Genomic DNA, 20,739 nt, shown 5'->3' with positions numbered 1-20,739 from the left:
TACAGTTTAGTTGGAATTGACGAGACGAATCTTTTGAGTCTAGTTAGTCCATGATTGGATAATATTTGTCAAATACAAACAAAAGTGATACTATTTCTATTTTGCAAAATTTTTTTGAACTAAACAAGGCCTAAGCTAGCGCATTGGGCAAGCCTTTATTCAGATAGGAGCTTCTTCTGATAGTAGGTTTTCAAGACAGCTATCCATAAGCCAGCTTTTCTATGGATTTGATTGATTGCCTGCGTTAGCAACCACAAATTTTTTATTACTTCTTTTAAAGTGAAATTAAGGAGAGACTCTGTAATTTTTTTGCTTCTTCATTCCTTAACATGGCAGTGGTTAAACGATTAGTTACAGTCAGGCAAACATAGCAAAAGGGTCTACACTCCGTATATATGGGTTGGTGAACTTCGTTGTTTGCCACCGTACGTACCATAAGCTGTCACAACTCACATGCTTCCGCGGAAAAAGACACATGGATCGGAACCAATCTTTCGTCACCCATCTTTGTCTGCTTCGATCGATCAATGCCCACCCACCGACTACCACTCCTATTTAGCTGTAGTCCGTGATCCATTCCATCCTCCATTCAGGCATCCACAAAAGAACACGTGAAAGGCACTGTGGGCAATAATGGCTATGCTCCAGCCAGCGTTAGCGTTACCCTTCCTCCTGCTGCTGCTCACCGCCGCGGCGGCTGGGCTGCCCGGCGGCCGGACGCTGGTCTTCATCCTGGCCGGGCAGTCCAACATGAGCGGCCGTGGTGGCGCCACCAACGGCACCTGGGACGGCATTGTCCCGCCGGAGTGCGCGCCCTCGGGGCGCATCCTCCGCCTCTCCCCCGCGCTCCGCTGGGAGGAGGCGCGTGAGCCGCTGCACGACGGCATCGACGTGGGCAACGTCGTCGGCATCGGGCCCGGGATGCCCTTCGCGCACGCCGTGCTGGCCGCCACCAGCAGCGGCAGCGACTCCGTCGTCGTCGGGCTCGTGCCGTGCGCGCAGGGCGGCACCCCCATCGCCAACTGGACCCGGGGAACGGAGCTGTACGAGCGGATGGTGACGCGCGCCAGGGCGGCCGTGGCTGAGTGCAGCGGACGCGGGGAGCTCGCCGGCGTGCTCTGGTTCCAGGGGGAGGCTGACACCATGAGGCGCGAGGATGCCGAGCTCTACCGGCGGCGGATGGAGACTCTCGTGCATGACGTTCGCCGCGACCTCGGCCGGCCCGATCTCCTCGTCATCCAGGTCACTCAACAGATTCTTTCTCTCCTTCTCTGCACATACGTCGCGTCCTCGATATAGGAAATTGGAGGCAGCACAATTCCCTCCAAAAATTGGGGAATTGCTATTGCATAAGTGCCTGTTTTTTTTTCAAAAATTCAGGCGACAGTTGCTGGCTAGTGGTCATCGTATTTCTGATTGCTTTTGTCAGTTCAGCAGCAAAGCAGCAGCCCATGCTCTGAGCTCGTCGCTGAGAGATCAGGCAACTGAAGTCGAGGAGACGTGCTAAAAATTTCTAGTGCGAACGGTCTGGGGCAATCATGGACAATTCCATATTAATGGGCGTTCCTTCAATTCTAGTGTGCGGTCCTTTTTTTACTCCTCTTTGCTCAGTTCAAATTCCCCAGCACAGCAGCACATTCGCTCTTCTTTTTTTACCCCCTTTTGAAGCCATTTAATCCTAGCACTCTAGCAGTGTACTGCCGCAGCTGCCGAGCTGCTAGCTACCGCAGTACGGCTAATCCTTGTTTAGATTAAAAAAATAGATTTTGACATTGTAGTATTTTCGTTTTTATTTGACAAACATTATTCACTCATAGAGTAACTATGTTTAAAACATTCATCTCGTGATTTACAAACAAACTGTGCAATTAGTTTTTATTTTTATCTATATTTAATGTTTTATACATGTGGTGCATGATTCGATGTGACGGAAAATCTTAAAAAGTTTTTGGTTTTTGAAGTGAACTAAACAAGACCTTATAGCCAAGATTCATTCATGATAGTGGAACCCGACTGACATCTTCAGAGTTTTCTCGCTTCTATTTTCTCGTTTTATTTTTCCTCTCTTATTTTTTCTTTCCTTTTTCATTTTTTCATATTAACCACCCATTTTTCTTCTGTATACTACTATGAACGAATTTTGTAGATTTAGAAGTTTGTATGCAACACAAAATATGTAAAAATTGTGGTGAATAAGTTGTGTATAAACATTTTCAGCAGACATTAGTAAACAGAAACTTACATGTATAAGTTGTGCTAGAAATGCTATGTTATTAAATTGTTATAAAAGGTATATTCATCGATAATTATGAACAAAAGTTGGGCTTCAAAAGTACTATATAGAAAAGTCATCATGATTTGTATATGTATACTAATGTAAAAATATATATAGAAAATTTATGATTAGGAGTTGTGGTTATTAGTTATTATGTCTAGCAAAATATTATGCATAAAAGTTGTGAGTTTTTTTTTGTGTGTTTTTGCAAAGTGTGCACCACAACATCTTGGGCTGCCTAAGGTGTGAGTATAACTTTATAACTTCCCAAAAATAAATGGAAAGTTGTGAAATTTTTTTTCTAAAAATAAAAGTTACAAGGTTGTCTCACCATAGTATAACTTTATAACTTTCCAAAAATAAATGGAAAGTTGTGAAATTTTTTGTCTAAAAAGAAAAGTTACAAGGTTGTCTCACCATTTGCTGAATTATTGAATGTTCACTCATTAATGGGATCCATGTCGTGGATTCACCACACTTGTACACACACAATTATCTATTTGAGAGAGACTTTCCCGCCACCCCTACTGGCAATGTTCCTATCCTATGTGCTAGATGATTATTACACATGGATACATGTCATGAATCATGACATATGCCTACGGCTGTCCCATACAAACCATCCTGACTAAATTTGTTTCAGTGAGTCATGGTTCTCTTCTTCTTCTTGCATCAATACACATGCGTCAATCTAGAGTTAATGTTCAGAGATCGATCATATTTCTTGTTTGCTGACTTTTTGTTTATATTGTGTTATTGTTTGTCTATATCTCTAAATATCATATACTATGTGTATATATAGGTCGGGATTGCAACTGCGCAGTACAACGGGAAGTTCCTCGACGTCGTCAGGGAAGCTCAAAAGGCAGTCACACTCCCAAATGTCAAGTACGTTGATGCCATGGGGCTGCCCATTGCGAGCGATCACACACATCTTACCATGGAGGCTCAAATCCAGCTCGGCAACAAGCTAGCCAAGTCGTACTTAGGAACGCTGCAATAATAATTTTCAAACAAACAAACACGTCGTTTCTATATATGCCTGCCCAAATAAGGCAAGCTCATTGTCCTCATTAGGAAACGGACAGAGCAAATGAACAGCTACATGCATTGGATGATGCAGAAGCTGAGATATTAATATATTCTCTTTTTTTTAAAAAAGCAATATGTATACTCAAAATATGAATTTACATGCTATTCAAACCGCCATCGTGTTAAATGGTTATCAATGCACCAATCAATATGCAAAAGTGTCGCAACCTTAAATACATATCCATAGTGTTGTAAGTAGAGGATAAAGTCATTGATTTATCACTTTTCTATTTACATCCAAAGATCCAAAGAAAAACAGGGTGTAACAAAACTACCACTTAACAAAGGTAGCTAGAAGAAAAAGAAGGTTTTCCAAACTTCATGTTTCCTTGACTTGAGATCCATGAGGTTTGTAGAGGATTTTACCCCCTCAAGATTCTTATTCAGTGTCCCCCTTCAAATAGATTATCACACTATATTGCTATCATCGTCACTCCCTTGTGTATTCTTGTAGTTACCATACTTTCACTTCTTGCGGTTTTTCTTGTTTTGAGACTAGAGAGATATTACCGAACCATGAATGAGATTTAGGCTTGGAGTAACAAAGAAGAGGAAACCTGTCTTTAGAGTTGCTTGATTTGATTTCAGTTGAATTGAGGCATTGGTGTTGAGAGGCTGACATTTATTAGTCACAAACTCACAACTTTTTTTTTGTTATTAGCACTACTTCTAGTACTACATGCCATTTTCTCCATTAGACTAGGGTAAAAACTAGACTTATAAGACAATAGTAGATATAAATAGACATGAGAATGAAATAGAACAAGATAGATGCCGAAGAAACCCCAATAGCTATATAACATTATATATTAGAATAACTAATTGGTTTCATTGAAGGTGAACATCCCACAAACACATCAACAATCATTGCAAAGAACAAAACAACAATAACGCCATAAGGACAAGCAACACAAACATGGCACCACACGTCCTTTTTTATTACAAGGTACTACCCTAAAGGGTAGACCATGTATTAAAGGCCGAAAAGTTGAACAAAAATGGTATTAACAAATTACATAAACCATAAAAAGGAAGAGCAAGGAATATATGACCCAAGGTATGTCAAAAGAAATTACTAAGAAGTGGAAAAAGGACAAGGATTAGAAATATTCAACAAAAATGGTAAAGGATGTATAAAAAGATAGTTTAACAGCAAAATAAACATTAGAGGATGATCGTTGCTACTAGGCTGTGGCGGAGCAAGGAATTTGTAGTTGGGTATTCCCAAACTAAAAGAAAGTCTAACCCCAAAATTTCCAACACCTTAGAAGCAACATGTTCTTGAGGATGTAGGGCATCATAGTGGAGCCATCCTTGGTTATATTCATCCACATGTATATATATTTCCTCCTGAACTAGAGTTAGGAAAAAATGTTGGTTACTCCTAGGCATACCTAGGTATCAATGTAGCTTTGCCCCCCTATAACTAGATATATTACCCACAGCCAAGCCTGCTGCCACAACCGTTTTGGATGTTATAAGTGAGTAGTAGAACAATGCTATTGTATTAAACAAGTAACTTTTATTACAAGTCAACTTAATGTCTTATAAACATATAACCTTGGAAACACCTCTATTAAACTAGCAATAGACATCCATCTTCAACGGGAAGACTGAGGATAGCATAACATACACCATTAGTAGTAATGGACATCCTCATAAAAACTATAGGATGGTTGATGGGGACACCGTACAACATTGCGCACCACTAGTAGTGGGCATTATCTCTTTGCAGAAACCACAAGAAGGTTGATGGAGGAGGGAGGCATATGACACTGTATGCCACTAGCTTGATCATCCATCTTTTGACTAAGGCTCTTTACGACAATGTACACTATTATCAATGAACACCCATCTCTCCACACAAACCACAGGAAGGTTGATTGGGGTGTCAACGGATAGAAAAGTTTATGGGGGCACCTCGGTTACAATTGTTTTTATTCAAATTGTGCTTGCCAAGTCTCCCTCATACCTCAGATATGGAAACACATGTTGGCTATAATTATTTTATTTAAATTGCACTTGTCATGATTATAATTCAAAAAAAACTATCCTGATATACCATATCATTTTTTCTATACTAGATATATGCCTATTCGTTGCATATGAGTCACGGATTACCGATGCGTTGCACCGAGATGAATGTTTTCCACACCTATGATTGCACGTGCCCCGAGGCTTATATGAATATATTTAAGGAAAATCTACAAATCTAACTCCATAGAAGATATAAAGTCCTCTATTTATAATTATGCATATTTAAAGTTTATTAAGTTATTTATCATTTTATTTTAAAAAATAATAAAAAGGTAATAAACGATTTTGCATTGGAACCTAAACTATTTCCAAATCCACTTAGTTGTCTTTGCTCCCCCACATCCTTCTCTTTTTCGGCCAAGTTTTTTTAGATGTAGAAAGAAAGATAAGATAGATTAATCAAAATTAGTTGACACTTGTTGCTTAAGAGTTGTAACAGGACCAAGGGCGTTCCACGCATGTTGGAGTTCACGTGTGGAGGAGAAAGCAAGCAAGCAAGCGAGGATTTTAGAGGCGTGGATCAAAAGGATTTTACACCCTGACGCGAACTCAGAATTGGCTTGGATATGGACTTTGTATAAGTTTGTGGACTCGTATCTGGCATGGACTTGAGTATACGTATTTGGCAGTTTTTGTGACTGGGTAGTGCAAGCTTTGTGATCGGATAGTATTTTTTTGTGTCACCGGGTAGATGATTACTCTGAACTTTGTTTAGTTGTAGATAGATAGAAGAGTAAAGTCCACCATCGGTCCTTAACTTGTACCATCATATCATTCCGGTCCCTAAACTCATAAATCGACCGTTTAGATCCTCAAACTTGTAAGTCTGCACCATCTTGGTCCCTAAACTTATTCAACTATGTTATCCCGATCTCTAAACTTAGAAATCACCCGTTTAAGCTCTTAAATTTGTTTAGTTGTGTCATTCCGGCCCCTAAACTTGGTTTTGAGTCTCATCTAGGTCAAAACAAAGCGATCTAGAAACTTTATATTAAAAAATAATTCATAACTTTTCTATATGAACTTGAATAAAGACAAATTTTATGTCAAAGTTGTAGTCTTCAACGCGATCTAAGACTTTATAGTTGAAATTTTTTTATTTGAAGTCGTTTAGTATCACAAATTTAATTTTAAATTTTAAATTTCAAAATTTATAAACTTTTAAAAAATATTTTGGGATCCTAAATAATTTAAATTAAAAAATTTTCAACTACAAAGTTGTAGATCACATTGCTGGCTATAATTTTGATATAAAGTTTATCTTCATTTAAGTTCATTTGAAAAAGTTATGAGTTATTTTTTAATATAGAGTTTTTGAGATTCGCTCGGTTTTGACTGAGACTTAAAAACAAGTTTAGGGGGCGTGATGACACAATTGAACAAGTTTGAGGATTTATTTGGGAGATTTTCAAGTCTAAGGACTAGAATGACATAATCAAACAAGTTTTTTTAGGGAAGCCATCTGGCACACTTTATTGATCTGAAAACAAAGTTACATCGTTCACCAGAGCTTCAATAGTAAAGCTAGGGGGTTCATCGACCCAAGTACAAAAATTTTTCGACTGAATGGCTAAACTAGCTAAGTTGTGCGCTACTCTATTAATATTTCTATTAAAAGAATTTTTTTGACTAAATGATCTATTACATAATCGAACAAGTTTAGGTACCTAAATGATTATTTTGCGAGTTTAGAGATTAGGATTACACATCCAAACAAATTTAGGGTGTGTTTGAGACTGCTCCACTCCAGTTTTTATAGCTCTGCTCCACAAACTGTACCATAGAGTAGCTTTACCTTAGAGTTTGTGGAGCAGGTGTCGACGAAAGCTAGTCGGCAGTCTACCTTGGGGTATATCCACGGTAGTAGTTTATCGGCAGACAGGTGCGCAAGCTACGAACTTGATGGTGACGTAAGACACGGACAAGGTTTTTATCCAGGTTCGGCCGCCGTGTGGGCGTAATACCTATGTCCTGCGTCTGGTTGTATTGGATTGTGTTGAGTTGAGATGAGATTCGATGTCCAGGGGGGTCCCTTGCTCCTCCTTATATAGTCCAGAGGGCATGGTTACAGATCTGGAAACTAATCCTAGTCGGTTACAATTGCCATAGATAACACGATATCAATTCCTATTCTAACCGACTAGAATCCTCATTGATCTCCATGTCTTGTTTCCTTGCGTGAGACTCCGAGCAGTTAGATCAAGCCTCGAACTGTCTTCGTGATGGGCCAAGCCTCCTGGCCCAAGTCTAGCCGTAAGGGTATAGGGGTTTATACCCCCACAGCTAGTCTCCGAGCACCATGTATTGTGATGTAACACGCCATCTTGAGCTTCTTCGACTTGTGAGACTTGACATCTTCGCCAACCAAGAAAGTCGCTCGAACAACTGTAACGATATTTTGACCAATATTGAAAACTATTTGACTAACATCAACATCGAAGGAGCAGGCTGTTCGAAGAATGTATGGTGCTCTTAATCAAAAAAGATTTATTTCCTGCTAAAGTGTGCCCACTTTACTTTTCTGAAAAGTATAGGCTTTCATATTCACCGCAAGGTGAATTGTGCCCACTTAGTCCCCGAGCCTGGTAGTAGGTGACGTAGGCACGTGGTGCCAGGGTCCAAAAAGAAAAAGTCTTCATAGAAAATCTGATGCTAAGATGCATCACCAGATGCATCGTACCGATGTAGTTCCCGAGCCTGCTGGAAGGCGTAGTATGAGCCTTGTAGCAAGGTCTAAGAAATTAGAATTATCCGAGCAGACGTTGTGCAACTTGATCCTTCAATACCGATACCGTATTGCACTTATTTGTGGCTGAGAGAACCGGTTGACCAGTCCCTGAGCGCGTCATGCTCGACGTTTGGAGCAGTCCCCAGACTCTCGAAAGATCAGACTAGTCGACCAGTCCCCGAGCATGTCGTGCTCGGTGGTTAGTGCAGTCCCCAGGTTGTCGAAAGAGCAGACTGGTCGACCAGTCCCCGAGCATATCATGCTCGGTGGTCGATACAGCCCCCAGGTTGTCGAAAGAGCAGACTGGTCGACCAGTCCCCGAGCATATCATGCTCGGTGGTCGGTACAGCCCCCAAGATATCGACAAAGCAGACTGGTCGACCTGTCCCCGAGCATATCATGCTCGATGGTCAGTACAGTCCCCAGGGTGTCGAAAGAGAAGACTGGTCGACCAGTCCCCGAGCATATCATGCTCGGTGGTCGGTACAGTCCCCAGGATGTCGCATAGGCAGACTAGTCGACTAGTCCCTGAGTGTATCATGCTCGGTGGTCGGTATAGTCCCCAAGTACATCATGTCTGTCTGACCAAAGATCCTACTTATCTTTTTAAAAAAATCATATCACCATATTAATGTGCGATGTGGCAGAGCGTCCTGCCATCTTGTCTGTCTGCTGCATAAAAAGGGGGGCCTGCGAGTTGTACATCCGCTCATTGCGGGTATCAAGAAAGGAAACCGGTAATTATTAAAAAACAACCACCAAATTTATTGCGGTAGCTCTTGAAAATCGAAACGCCGCAACCGCCGAAAAGACCGCCCACTTCCCCAAAATGCGGGAAGTGGTAGAGGTGGGGCTGTTGTTATAAAAAGGCCCAAGGTCGCACCCTTGTTCTGTACCCAACAATCGCATACTAGTACCCAACATTCATCTCCCTCAGCACCTTCCATCCTTCGATTCCGAGATCAAACCCTTCCGCAAGAAGGAAGTGGCAAAGAGCGATGCAAAGAAGAGGGCCGAGATGATGGCCAAAGAGTGGAAGAAGTCTCGGAGCAGCGCGAGGTCCCTCAATGACCTCGTCGGGATGGGACTCCTGCATAATCAGGAGCTCAGCGGCTGGAGAGCACCGGAAGGGGCGAGTTACCCCGACCCTCGCGCTGGTGAGATTGTAGTTTTTGAAGATTTTTTCAAGAGGGGATTTGGGATTCCAGTTCATCCTTTCCTGCAAGGCCTTCTTCTTTATTATGAAATCAGGATCTGCAACCTGCACCCGAACTCCATTCTTCTTGTTTCCACTTTTATTTATTTGTGCGAGGCCTATGTCGGGATAGAGCCGCACTTTGATCTCTTCCGCTACTTGTTCTGTTTGAGGAAGAAGGGAGCGGTTGGAGGCTCCAAGATTGCAGCTGGAGTATACCTCAATCTTCACGACGGGATGAAAAACAGTTACCTTAGTTGCCCATGAAACACCTCCCTCACCGAGTGGTACAAGAGGTGGTTCTACATTAGGGAGGAACCGGGCAGCGCCACTTTTTGTGATGTTGGATACATTCCCGAGAAGAGGGTCAGCTGGACAGATCGGCCCGAGTACACCGGTCAGGTGTCGGAGTTGATGGATCTGATCGACTGGTCCCGCCTGGACGGACCTGGAGTGGTCGGGAATTTCCTCGCCCGACGAGTGATGTCTTGCCAGAGGAGGGTGCACTCGGCGTACGAGTACGCAGGGAGCCAAGACCCGACCAGGATGCACCAGGACGGCTTGGAAAAATCGGAGATTCAGCGGTTGATAAACGAGTTATTCAACTTTGCTGACAATAACTTCGTTCGAAGTGATGATCGGATGCACGCCTTCAAGTTGGGCCGATCAGCTCCTAAGGTAAATGAATGCGTTGGATTAGTTGTATTGCTATTTGAATACTGTAGCCTTTTGACTGATGACATGCCCCCTTTATCGCAGATAGGAGATATTGACCGGTGCTCGGTATATGTGTCGCTGGCACCCGGTATGGATCATCCTGCTGGGGTAGACCCACCCGGCAGACAATGTTGCTCGGTGTCTCCAATACACCAGCAGCGACAAGGACCAGAACCATCCAGCGCCGACCACGGGAGACAGGGTGGCGGGGAAGAGGCCAATGGCTGTGGAGCCATCTCCCACGGAAGCAATTCCAGCGGAGACGGCTGTAGAGCCTTCGATGGGCCAAGGCTCGACCAGCCATGCCCCGAAGCGGCGTCGGCTCGTGAGGATCGTCGACGACAGCGATGAAGAGGACGAGAGTGCTTCGTCCTTGGTCCGAAGACCGCGGAGCCGCCCTGACGTCGCGCCGATCGACACTGGTCGGGTAACCAGTGATCTGCCTGCCGCGCACATCGAGCTGATACGCCTTGGAGGGGCAGAAGCGGCAGCGGTGGCTGGGAGGACGAGGAGAAGGTTCTTCATGACGACGTACCGAAGCTCCGACCTATAAGTTTGTAAACATGTCTTCTGCTCTCTCTTTGTTTTTACGAAGTTTATAGTAATTTGCATTGACTCTTCTTTGTTAGTGCGGCCTCGGATGTTGATCCGAGCAACATTGTCGGCTTGGGGACAACCGAGCCGGCAATTGCCGACAAGGATACTGCCGAGCAGACCACCCGCGAGCAGCCCGTGGAGTAGCCCGCGGTTGTGGCCGTGGCGGAGACCGCCGAGGAGGACCCGGTGCAAGACAAGGCCGGAGCGAGTACCCCGACAAGGGGTGATGAGACAGCGGGAACACCTCCCCCGAGCAGCGTTGCAGAGTAGGGAGACAAAGTCCCAACCCCTCCTCCACCTAAAGAAGAGAGAACCCCAACTCTAGCCCCAGCAGAGGCTTCCACGCCGGAGGGCTCCCCTAGCCGGGGTAAGGGTCCTATGATACCTGTTACCGTGGCTGGGGGTGGAGCGAAAGGCGAGGAGGCCCAGGCGGCCGCCAATGATGAAGTGGAGGAAATCCAAGGACGTCCCCACGATGGCCGCCAACATGTCTACATGTGGCGCCAGCGAGGGGACCACTGGGTGTTGACGGTCCTTAAGTATCAAATTTAATTATCAAATAAATAAAGAAAAGGATCCAAATGAAATCAACATCTAGACTTAGAGTTTCATCTGACAGAATTCCACGAGTTTTGGTGTTTGTCTATTTCTGCAGGGGGTTATCAGGAAATACGGAAGAAAGGCCCACACGTCGGGATTACATAGAGAGTAACGTGCCGCGCAATTATCTTACATCTAGAAGACTCTAGAAGCTATGAGACCGAAGCGGAGGCGAAATGGGGCCAGAGGCAGGGCGCCCACCCTCCTGCCCTAGGCGCCCGCCCCCTCTGAGAGTCCAATCAGGACTCTGCTTCGTGGGAGATCTCCACCGACCTAATGGATCAAGGATAACCGTTCAATCAATGTCGGTTTGATCCAACGACCCATATTCACTTGAAGGGACTATAAAACCAGACCCCCTGGCCCCTGGAGGAGAGAGCCTCTCAACCCTAATTCATTATTCTCAAGGGAGAAGAAGCCCCTATTCAAGATTAGAGCCACCACATCAATTAGATATCTAGATTAGCATAGCTACATAGGATTAGAACTAGAAGGAGTCAATCTTCGATTGGTTTCCGGATCTGTCAAGAGGATTCTTGGTAATTCTCTAATTGTGCTTCTAATTGCTTTCTAATCATCTTTGTTCTTCAATATTATGAATATGACTTTGTTCTACTTCAGTATATTGCTTATGACTTTGCTCTACTTGCTTATATTCAAGATTATATTGTTCTTAGTTTATCATAGTTATGTACTTGGCTTAGTTAGATTGGATCTATATACATGCTTAGGATCGTATAGCGTTTATCCATCGGAACCATGGGTAAATGATAGATATTGTGTAGGCGTGGTGCTTATACCGTATTTATCTGCGATTGTACCCAATATGCCAGACCGTGGGGTAGTTCGTGATAGTGACAACTTCATTGATTCTTATATAGTCCCCCTCTCGTGTATTGGGCTGGCAGAGCAATATTATTACAGGGGAGTGATTGCTATGTTTCTCATATTCCTTGCTAATATCACTATGCATGGGCGTAGTCTTGTCTCGCAATGATTGCTAAGTATGCTTGCACTAACTATGATAATGCTAGACTATATAGTTGAGAATAACTTAGGAATTATTCTTGTAGTTCGTTCTAATTCCATGCTAATGACTTTCTAGAGTATCTAATTGAGGTGCTTATCATATTTATTATGTGGCTAGTTATGATCGGATTAATTATCTTTGTCACTATTCATTATTTCATATATCCTTTACGTGACACTTATCCCTGTATGAAAGAGTTAGATAAATGTTCTCAATTATACATGCAATGATAGATACTCAATCTCATATTCTATTCTGTAATCAATAGTGATGATTGTTAATCCCTTCCCAGTGGTAAAAATATAAATAACGATACCTGGAATACTTCCCGGTTAAAATGCTACATCGGTATTAATCTGTGCGCTTGCAGATCCCATTCATTATTTATTTAGAAGAGCAATTGCATATTTCAATACCGCGTCTCTCATGTCATGCTGGGGATGACAACTTGGCTTAAGTGGTGTGAGGGATAGGTTTGGCATTTTTGGCACCGTTACTAGATTTAGAAAACTAAGTCTACTTTTGGTAATGATGTTAAGAATACCCAACAAGCATTTTTGGCGCCGTTGCCGTGGAAGGTTGATTACTAATCAGGAATGGAATAAAAGATTTTGTGTTATCATTCGCATCACTAATATGATTGAGCTTATCTATTCTCTCATACAGTTTTACCTCGATATTTTTCTATTTTATCTTATGCAGGGGAATGTATGAATAGAATACATCTTCCAAGAAATTTTGTTGACAATCCCGGAGCATTATTCAAGAAGACGAGAGCCAAGCTCAAGAAGAGATCATCAACACTTCAGCAAGAAGCTTCATCCAATCAAGAAGATCACCGGAACTTGTCTTCGCAGTTCGAAGCCATGGCGAGCAAATCAATCCGCGAGTTCTCATCTCCCACTACGGACAACATCCGCACTGGACCTGCTGCAGAGATCGACGGTAACTTTGAGCTCAAGCCTGGACTTATCAAAATGGTGCAATCCAACCAGTTATGTGGGAAGGCACACGAAGATGCTAGTGCTCATCTACAACACTTCCTCGAGATATGCAACACATTCACCATATCAGGAGTCCCCAAAGATGCTATACTACTTCGCCTCTTCCCATTCTCACTATTAGGGAAAGCGAAAAAGTGGTTCTACGCTACAAAGGAGAAGAATACTACGTGAGCACTCTGCTCAACAAACTTCCTAGCTAAGTTCTTTCCCATGGGCAAGACCAATGCTCTCCGTAGGAAGATTACAAGTTTTCAGCAACAAAATGATGGGAGCGCTTCCAAGACTACATCCTAGAATGTCTCCATCATGGAATGGAGAGTTGGCTACTAATGCAGACATTTTATCATGGGCTCGACAACAGTGCCCGAGAGACCATGGATGCTGCAGCTGGAGGAGTATTCTTATCACTTACCATATCACGAGCCACAGCTCTTGTGGAGAAGATGGCGTCCAACCAAAGCTGGAATGAAGAGAGGACCCAGACACGCAAGAGAGGTGGAGGTATGCATCAGCTCAAGGAGGTAGACATGTTGTCTGCAAAGCTAGACCTACTCATGAAGAAGCTCGACGATAGAGCTGGAGATAAGAAAGAAGTTATGCACATCTACGACTCTCACATGACTTGTGAGGAGTGTGGAGATACTGGACACTCAGGCAATCACTGCCCCAAGATACTTGAGGATGTGAACTACATCATCAACAACAACAACTACTACTACTACAACCGTCCTCAACAAAATCAAGGTTGGAATCAACAGAGGCCTAACTACTCAGGTAATTATCAAGGTAACGATTCTTACAACAATAATAATAATTTTCCACCCCTAAGAGAGTTAGTGTCTAATCAAGGAAAGCTAATGGATAACCTATCTAAGAAATTGGCATCTAATGATAAAATGCTAGAAAATATAAATAATAGAATGGATAATTTCTCTACTGCCATCAAGAATCAAATTAACTTTAAAAAAATGATTGAATCTCAGTTAAATCAAATAGCTGCTGCTGTTCCTACTACTAACCTCGGTATACCATCACAACCGGAAGGATTAGAATCTGCAAATCTTGTAGACATGTTTGATGCAGGTAATAACTGGAGTAACCCCGTCACTGAATTCACTACTGACCTTCTCCCGGTCAAGAGAGGTGATGCAGGACGCCCCGTCATCCTGATCTCCATCGGCATGGTGGATGTCCCAGAAGTACTCTGCGACTTTGGCTCCAGTGTCAACATTATACCTAGGGTACTCTAGGAAAAATTCTTTACATATACTTTATTAGAAACAACCATGTGTTTGCAGTTTGCAGATCAGACGATAAGTTTTCCAAAAGGAATATTGAAGAACCTTTATGTCCGAGTTGGTACCTTGTACGCTCCAGCAGACTTCGTGGTGATAGAGACCGATAATGATGAGAGGGCACCTATCATCTTAGGGAGGCCATTCTTGAACACGTCGGGAGCTATCATCTACGCTAGTGCTGCCAAGATCAGTTTCTACATCAAAGGGAGGAAGGAGACGTTTTTCTTCAAGAACAAGAGTACACAAATCCCAGATCAATCCAGACGTGAATCAAGGAAGAGGACCAACAGGAGGAATAGGAACAAGCAAGTGTGGACCGAGTCATCTAAGATGGTCACTGCAGTTCATGGAGGCCAAGATCATCAACTTAAGTCACCATTTTTGACCAAGAAGGACGACCCAGGAATGCCAAGCATCTACTGCTCCATAAATGGATACAGCTTCTACAAGACGTTTTGCGACACCGGATCGGGCGTCAACATAATGGCCGCAGTCACCTATCGGCTATTATTCGGAACCATGCCACTAAGACCAACATACATTCAGCTCCAGATGGCATATCAGACATTTCGAGAAGTTAAAGGAACAGTAACTGATGTCCAGTCAAAATAGACGATCATTTTGTCTACACAGATTTTCAAGTTATTGACATGGGAGAAGACGAATACGATCCACCCATCATCCTTGGAAGACCGTTCCTCACCACCGTTAAAGCAATTATCTACATTGGAACCGGAGAAGTCCATATGCACTTCCCCTCAGAGAAGGTACACCGTTATTTTATTGACCCTAACTATATCGTTGAAGAATCTAAGGAGGTAAGAAAGCGATGCAACCGCAACTAGAGGAGGCAGATCATCAAGGACGGATGGGCAGACTACGAAGGAGAAGTGATAAGATCAGAAGACGTAGAGTTTAAACAGAATTATCCAGAGGAGACCATAGCACCGAGTCAGGTATGGAAAGAGAAGATAACTATACATGAAGAGGAGGCGCCGCCGGAAGTACCGACTACGCCACCCAACGAACCCCAGGACAATTGAGAAAATTGAGAGTCCTGTTCGGAGGACTTAAAAACACCGAACGCCTTGCCAAGAGGTAAACTTGGTAGTTATCCTTTTCCCTTTCAAATTATTTAAAAATAGTTTGCTTAGTTAATCATGTTCATACTATCTTAAAAAGAAAATAAAAATATGAAAAACAGTAAGCCCCATGTGAGTATACAAGTGGCATAAAACCCATAAGTACATTCACTATGGTGGCATAAGAATAAAATAAATATTTCTTTTCTACTTTATAAAATGAAAATATAAAAATAGGGAGTAATAATTATTAAGGAGTCTCAACATGATAAAGGCTAGATATTTATGCTAACACTTAATCAGTTCCACAAGCTTTGTTGTCTATTTGAGCTCCACAGGATTTAAGAATCAAGAAGACTAGTAGACGGAGGACATTTTAATCGCTGTGAGAATGCTGCTGACTTTCAAATACACCTCTGCCACCTGCCAACTACATCAAGAGAAATTACGTCAAAATTCAGCTTGGGGGAGAGCACCCCCATTTTTCCCGATAAGTATTTCTATCTATCTATCTATCTTTATACTTATACTATATTAAGATATAACTATGGAAAACCAAATAAAGATTTTACGCTTATATATATCTTTTGCTTAGTGTGTTTAATAAATAAATAAAGTGGATATATCTAAATAAAACTCAAGCATGGATATGATGAATAGTTGCTCTGCCTAATTTGTACATTTTAAGTTCTCTCTCAAGTTCAGAAAACTGTTATAATTTAAAGCTTGCTCTAGACCTAAACTTGTGGGATGAAAACTTGATCTGAAGTCTAAGTTGTTAACGGATACGATATGGGAAGGTTGAGCTGCTGTTTATCTGTTCCTAGAGATGCTAGAATTCTGGAGAATTTTATCTTTGAAAATCTTTAAAATGTTGCATAATGAGTTCCTGTATGATGAGAGTTTAAATTCCTACCACAGCCATATATATATGGACTTTGAGCCACACATTTACTATTTACTGCTTATGAGCATTGAATGTGGTCAAGCTGTGTAGACCCTTAGGAGCTTGTCATGTAGTTAAAATCAAGATTCACTTGCACGTTCACTCATATATGCTACTTCTACTCTGGAAGTACCATCCACATATATCCATCCATTTCCATCTCTAGAAGCACCTAAAATTATTCTACTCCTGATCCGAGAGAGAATAGCAAAAAATATTTCTGTTTTTCCCTGTGAAATAAATGCTCAAGTTATCTTGTTACTACCACTTGCTATATTATCGCAAGAGATGAGTGCTCTGAAAAAAAGAGAAAAAATAAAGATACGAGGAAATAAAAAGGGGCAAGTGCCCAGAACCTCGAAAGAAAAGAAAAAGTGAGACGAGAGATAAAAATGGACAAGTGTCCGACAGTAGAATTAGGGGTACAAGATACCCACCTGAGAGAAAAGGAAAAAAAGAAGAGCATCTCATTCTCCTCAAAATGTTTCAAAAAGCAAAGAAGGTATGTATCCCCTCAAAGAGCAAAAGTAGAATTAGACTTCCACCATTGTTATCACTATCATCACCATACACCATTCATTCGCCACACATGCACATCTTGATTTGACTTATTGATTTGTTTTTTTGGATCCATGGTTTGACTATACAATAAATGTCTTGTAAGTATGTATACTTTTATCTCCCACCTATGAGCTCCAGATATTAAAGCCTTATTAGAGTACGGTAAGAGAGAAGGCAATGTTACTATGCCTTATACCACAAATACTACATACTTTTTGAGAGAAGGCATATACCATCATTGCCTTGGTAAGGATCCAGAAATACCACAAAAGAGAGATATGAGAGAGTCATACAAGGAATCTCTGAGTTTTATTTGAAAATCTGCAAAAACTCCAGAGCTATAGCTGATCAAGAATAAGAGACATGGCACTTGACTAGACTGTTCTATCTTTTAACTACTGAAGACAGAAGAGACGGTTACAAGTCCCATGGTGAAAGGTAAAGTGAATAAGTTTTAAGTCTTGACAGTTTACTCTAACTCAGAGATGAGACCTCATTTAAAAGCATGTGTACCGTCAATTTTTAAAAGTATTGCAACAACTTCTGATCCATCGCTGAGTCTATCCTTGCTCAGGGACGAGCAAGAGGTAAGCTTGGGGGAGTTTGTTGACGGTCCTTAAGTATCAAATTTAATTATCAAATAAATAAAGAAAAGGATCCAAATGAAATCAACATCTAGACTTAGGGTTTCATCTGACAGAATTCCACGAGTTTTGGTGTTTGTCTATTTCCGCAGGGGGTTATCAGGAAATACGGAAGAAAGGCCCACACGTCGGGATTACATAGAGAGTAACGTGCCGCGCAATTATCTTACATCTAGAAGACTCCAGAAGCCATGAGACCGAAGCAGAGGCAAAATGGGGCCAGAGGCAGGGCGCCCGCCCCCTCTGAGAGTCCAATCAGGACTCTGCTTCGTGGGAGATCTCCACCGACCTAATGGATCAAGGATAACCGTTCAATCAATGTCGGTTTGATCCAACGACCCATATTCACTTGAAGGGACTATAAAACCAGACCCCCTGGCCCCTGGACGAGAGAGCCTCTCAACCCTAATTCATTATTCTCAAGGGAGAAGAAGCCCCTATTCAAGATTAGAGCCACCACATCAATTAGATATCTAGATTAGCATAGCTACATAGGATTAGAACTAGAAGGAGTCAATCTTCGATTGGTTTCCGGATCTGTCAAGAGGATTCTTGGTAATTCTCTAATTGTGCTTCTAATTGCTTTCTAATCATCTTTGTTCTTCAATATTATGAATATGACTTTGTTCTACTTCAGTATATTGCTTATGACTTTGCTCTACTTGCTTATATTCAAGATTATATTGTTCTTAGTTTATCATAGTTATGTACTTGGCTTAGTTAGATTGGATCTATATACATGCTTAGGATCGTATAGCGTTTATCCATCGGAACCATGGGTAAATGATAGATATTGTGTAGGCGTGGTGCTTATACCGTATTTATCTGCGATTGTACCCAATATGCCAGACCGTGGGGTAGTTCGTGATAGTGACAACTTCATTGATTCTTATATAGTCCCCCTCTCGTGTATTGGGCTGGCAGAGCAATATTATTACAGGGGAGTGATTGCTATGTTTCTCATATTCCTTGCTAATATCACTATGCATGGGCGTAGTCTTGTCTCGCAATGATTGCTAAGTATGCTTGCACTAACTATGATAATGCTAGACTATATAGTTGAGAATAACTTAGGAATTATTCTTGTAGTTCGTTCTAATTCCATGCTAATGACTTTCTAGAGTATCTAATTGAGGTGCTTATCATATTTATTATGTGGCTAGTTATGATCGCATTAATTATCTTTGTCACTATTCATTATTTCATATATCCTTTACGTGACACTTATCCTGTATGCAAGAGTTAGATAAATGTTCTCAATTATACATGAAATGATAGATACTCAATCTCATATTCTATTCTGTAATCAATAGTGATGATTGTTAATCCCTTCCCAGTGGTAAAAATATAAATAACGATACCTGGAATACTTCCCGGTTAAAATGCTACATCGGTATTAATCTGTGCGCTTGCAGATCCCATTCATTATTTATTTAGAAGAGAATTGCATATTTCAATACCGCGTCTCTCATGTCATGCTGGGGATGACAACTTGGCTTAAGTGGTGTGAGGGATAGGTTTGGCATTTTTGGCACCGTTACTAGATTTAGAAAACTAAGTCTACTTTTGGTAATGATGTTAAGAATACCCAACACTGGGCCGGCCATGAGGAAATCGCCGAGACCGAGGAGGCGGCGAGAGTAGAGCGCGCTGCTAAGCGGCTTGTTGATGAAGTTAAGGTGAGTGGTCTTACGTTCTGCTGGAGTATGTATATATTGTTGCTTGTTCACTATGTGACGTGTATATTTTTCACAGGGTGTGAAAACGGCGAAGTACTGAAAAAGGTGCTTCGACCAAATTGAAGGTGTGGTCGTCGAGAACAAGGCCATGACCGCAGAGGTGGACCGCCTTCGGCTGGAGGCCGAAAAGGAGGCGGCCGAGAAGGCGGCTCAGGAGGAGCATCTGCTGGACCTGAATCGGTGACTAGCCGATAAGGACTGTGAGAAGAGAGGTAAGTCGAGTGACCCGAGCAGTTGTAGTTAACCGCGTGGTCGAATTTGGTGACCAACAATTGTTGCTTCAGGCCTGGAGGAGGAGGTCGAGCGTCTCTGAAAAGAGAGAGACCAGCTCGACCAGGAGCGTGCCAGTGCACTGGAGACCGGGCGCAAGGTTGGCGAGGAGCTGAAGATCAAGAATCGGGAGTTGGCTGGTAAGAGCCGTTTCGCCCTTTTCGACCATGCGGTTTTTTCTTCCTCTTTTTTATACTGCCGTAGCATGTTGCTAATTGTCTGCTTGGTTTTTATCGTAGTGCTTAAAGTCAACACTAAGAAGCACCTCGACGAGTTGGTCAACAAACGGGACTCCTAGAAGATGAACTCCATCAAGATCTGGAAAGGAGTTGCCCCAGTACTTGACCTAATCAGTCCCGAGCTCCCCGAGGACCAGCCCCGCACGCCGAAGCTAACCCCGGTCGAGAAGGCACAGGAAGCGTGGGGCTAGCTTCAGCAGTTCGTCAAGGATGCCGGGGAGTTTATCGGAGCGCACGTCCTCAGCATGGTACGCGCCCACTACCCACTGGTCGATTTGTCCCGGCTGGAGAGGGGATATTCGAAGGAGGTTGGTCCAAGGGAGGTAGATGACAGTTGACAGTCCTTAGGTATCAAATTTAATTATCAAATAAATAAAGAAAAGGATCCAAATGAAATCAACATCTAGACTTAGGGTTTTATCTGACAGAATTTGATGAGTTTTGGTGTTTGTCTATTTCTACAGGGGGTTATCAGGAAATAAGGAAGAAAGGCCCACACGTCGGAATTACATAGAGATATCAACGTGTCGTGCAATTATCTTACATCTAGAAGACTCCAGAAGCCACGGAAAGGAAGCGGAGGCCGAACGGGGCCAGGCACTTGGCGCCCGCCCCCTCCTGGAGTTAGATCAGGACTCTCTTTCGAGAAATATCTCCACTGACCTAAAGGATCAAGGATAACCGT

At 42.5% G+C, this 20,739-nt stretch overlaps 1 protein-coding gene across 1 annotated transcript; it reads left to right on the top strand.

The window, feature by feature from the left end:
* Nucleotides 574–3,500, top strand: LOC8061653 (probable carbohydrate esterase At4g34215). Its single transcript, XM_002461903.2, has 2 exons — nucleotides 574–1,242; nucleotides 3,078–3,500. The coding sequence occupies exons 1-2, from the start codon at nucleotides 634–636 to the stop codon at nucleotides 3,276–3,278; spliced, it is 810 nt and encodes a 269-aa protein (XP_002461948.1). The 5' UTR covers nucleotides 574–633; the 3' UTR covers nucleotides 3,279–3,500.

This window comes from Sorghum bicolor, chromosome 2 (assembly GCF_000003195.3).
Source record: "Sorghum bicolor cultivar BTx623 chromosome 2, Sorghum_bicolor_NCBIv3, whole genome shotgun sequence".
NCBI classification, from domain to species: Eukaryota; Viridiplantae; Streptophyta; class Magnoliopsida; order Poales; family Poaceae; genus Sorghum; species Sorghum bicolor.
The sequence above is the reverse complement of the archived record's forward strand: the minus strand, read 5'-3'. Positions and strand labels throughout refer to the sequence as shown.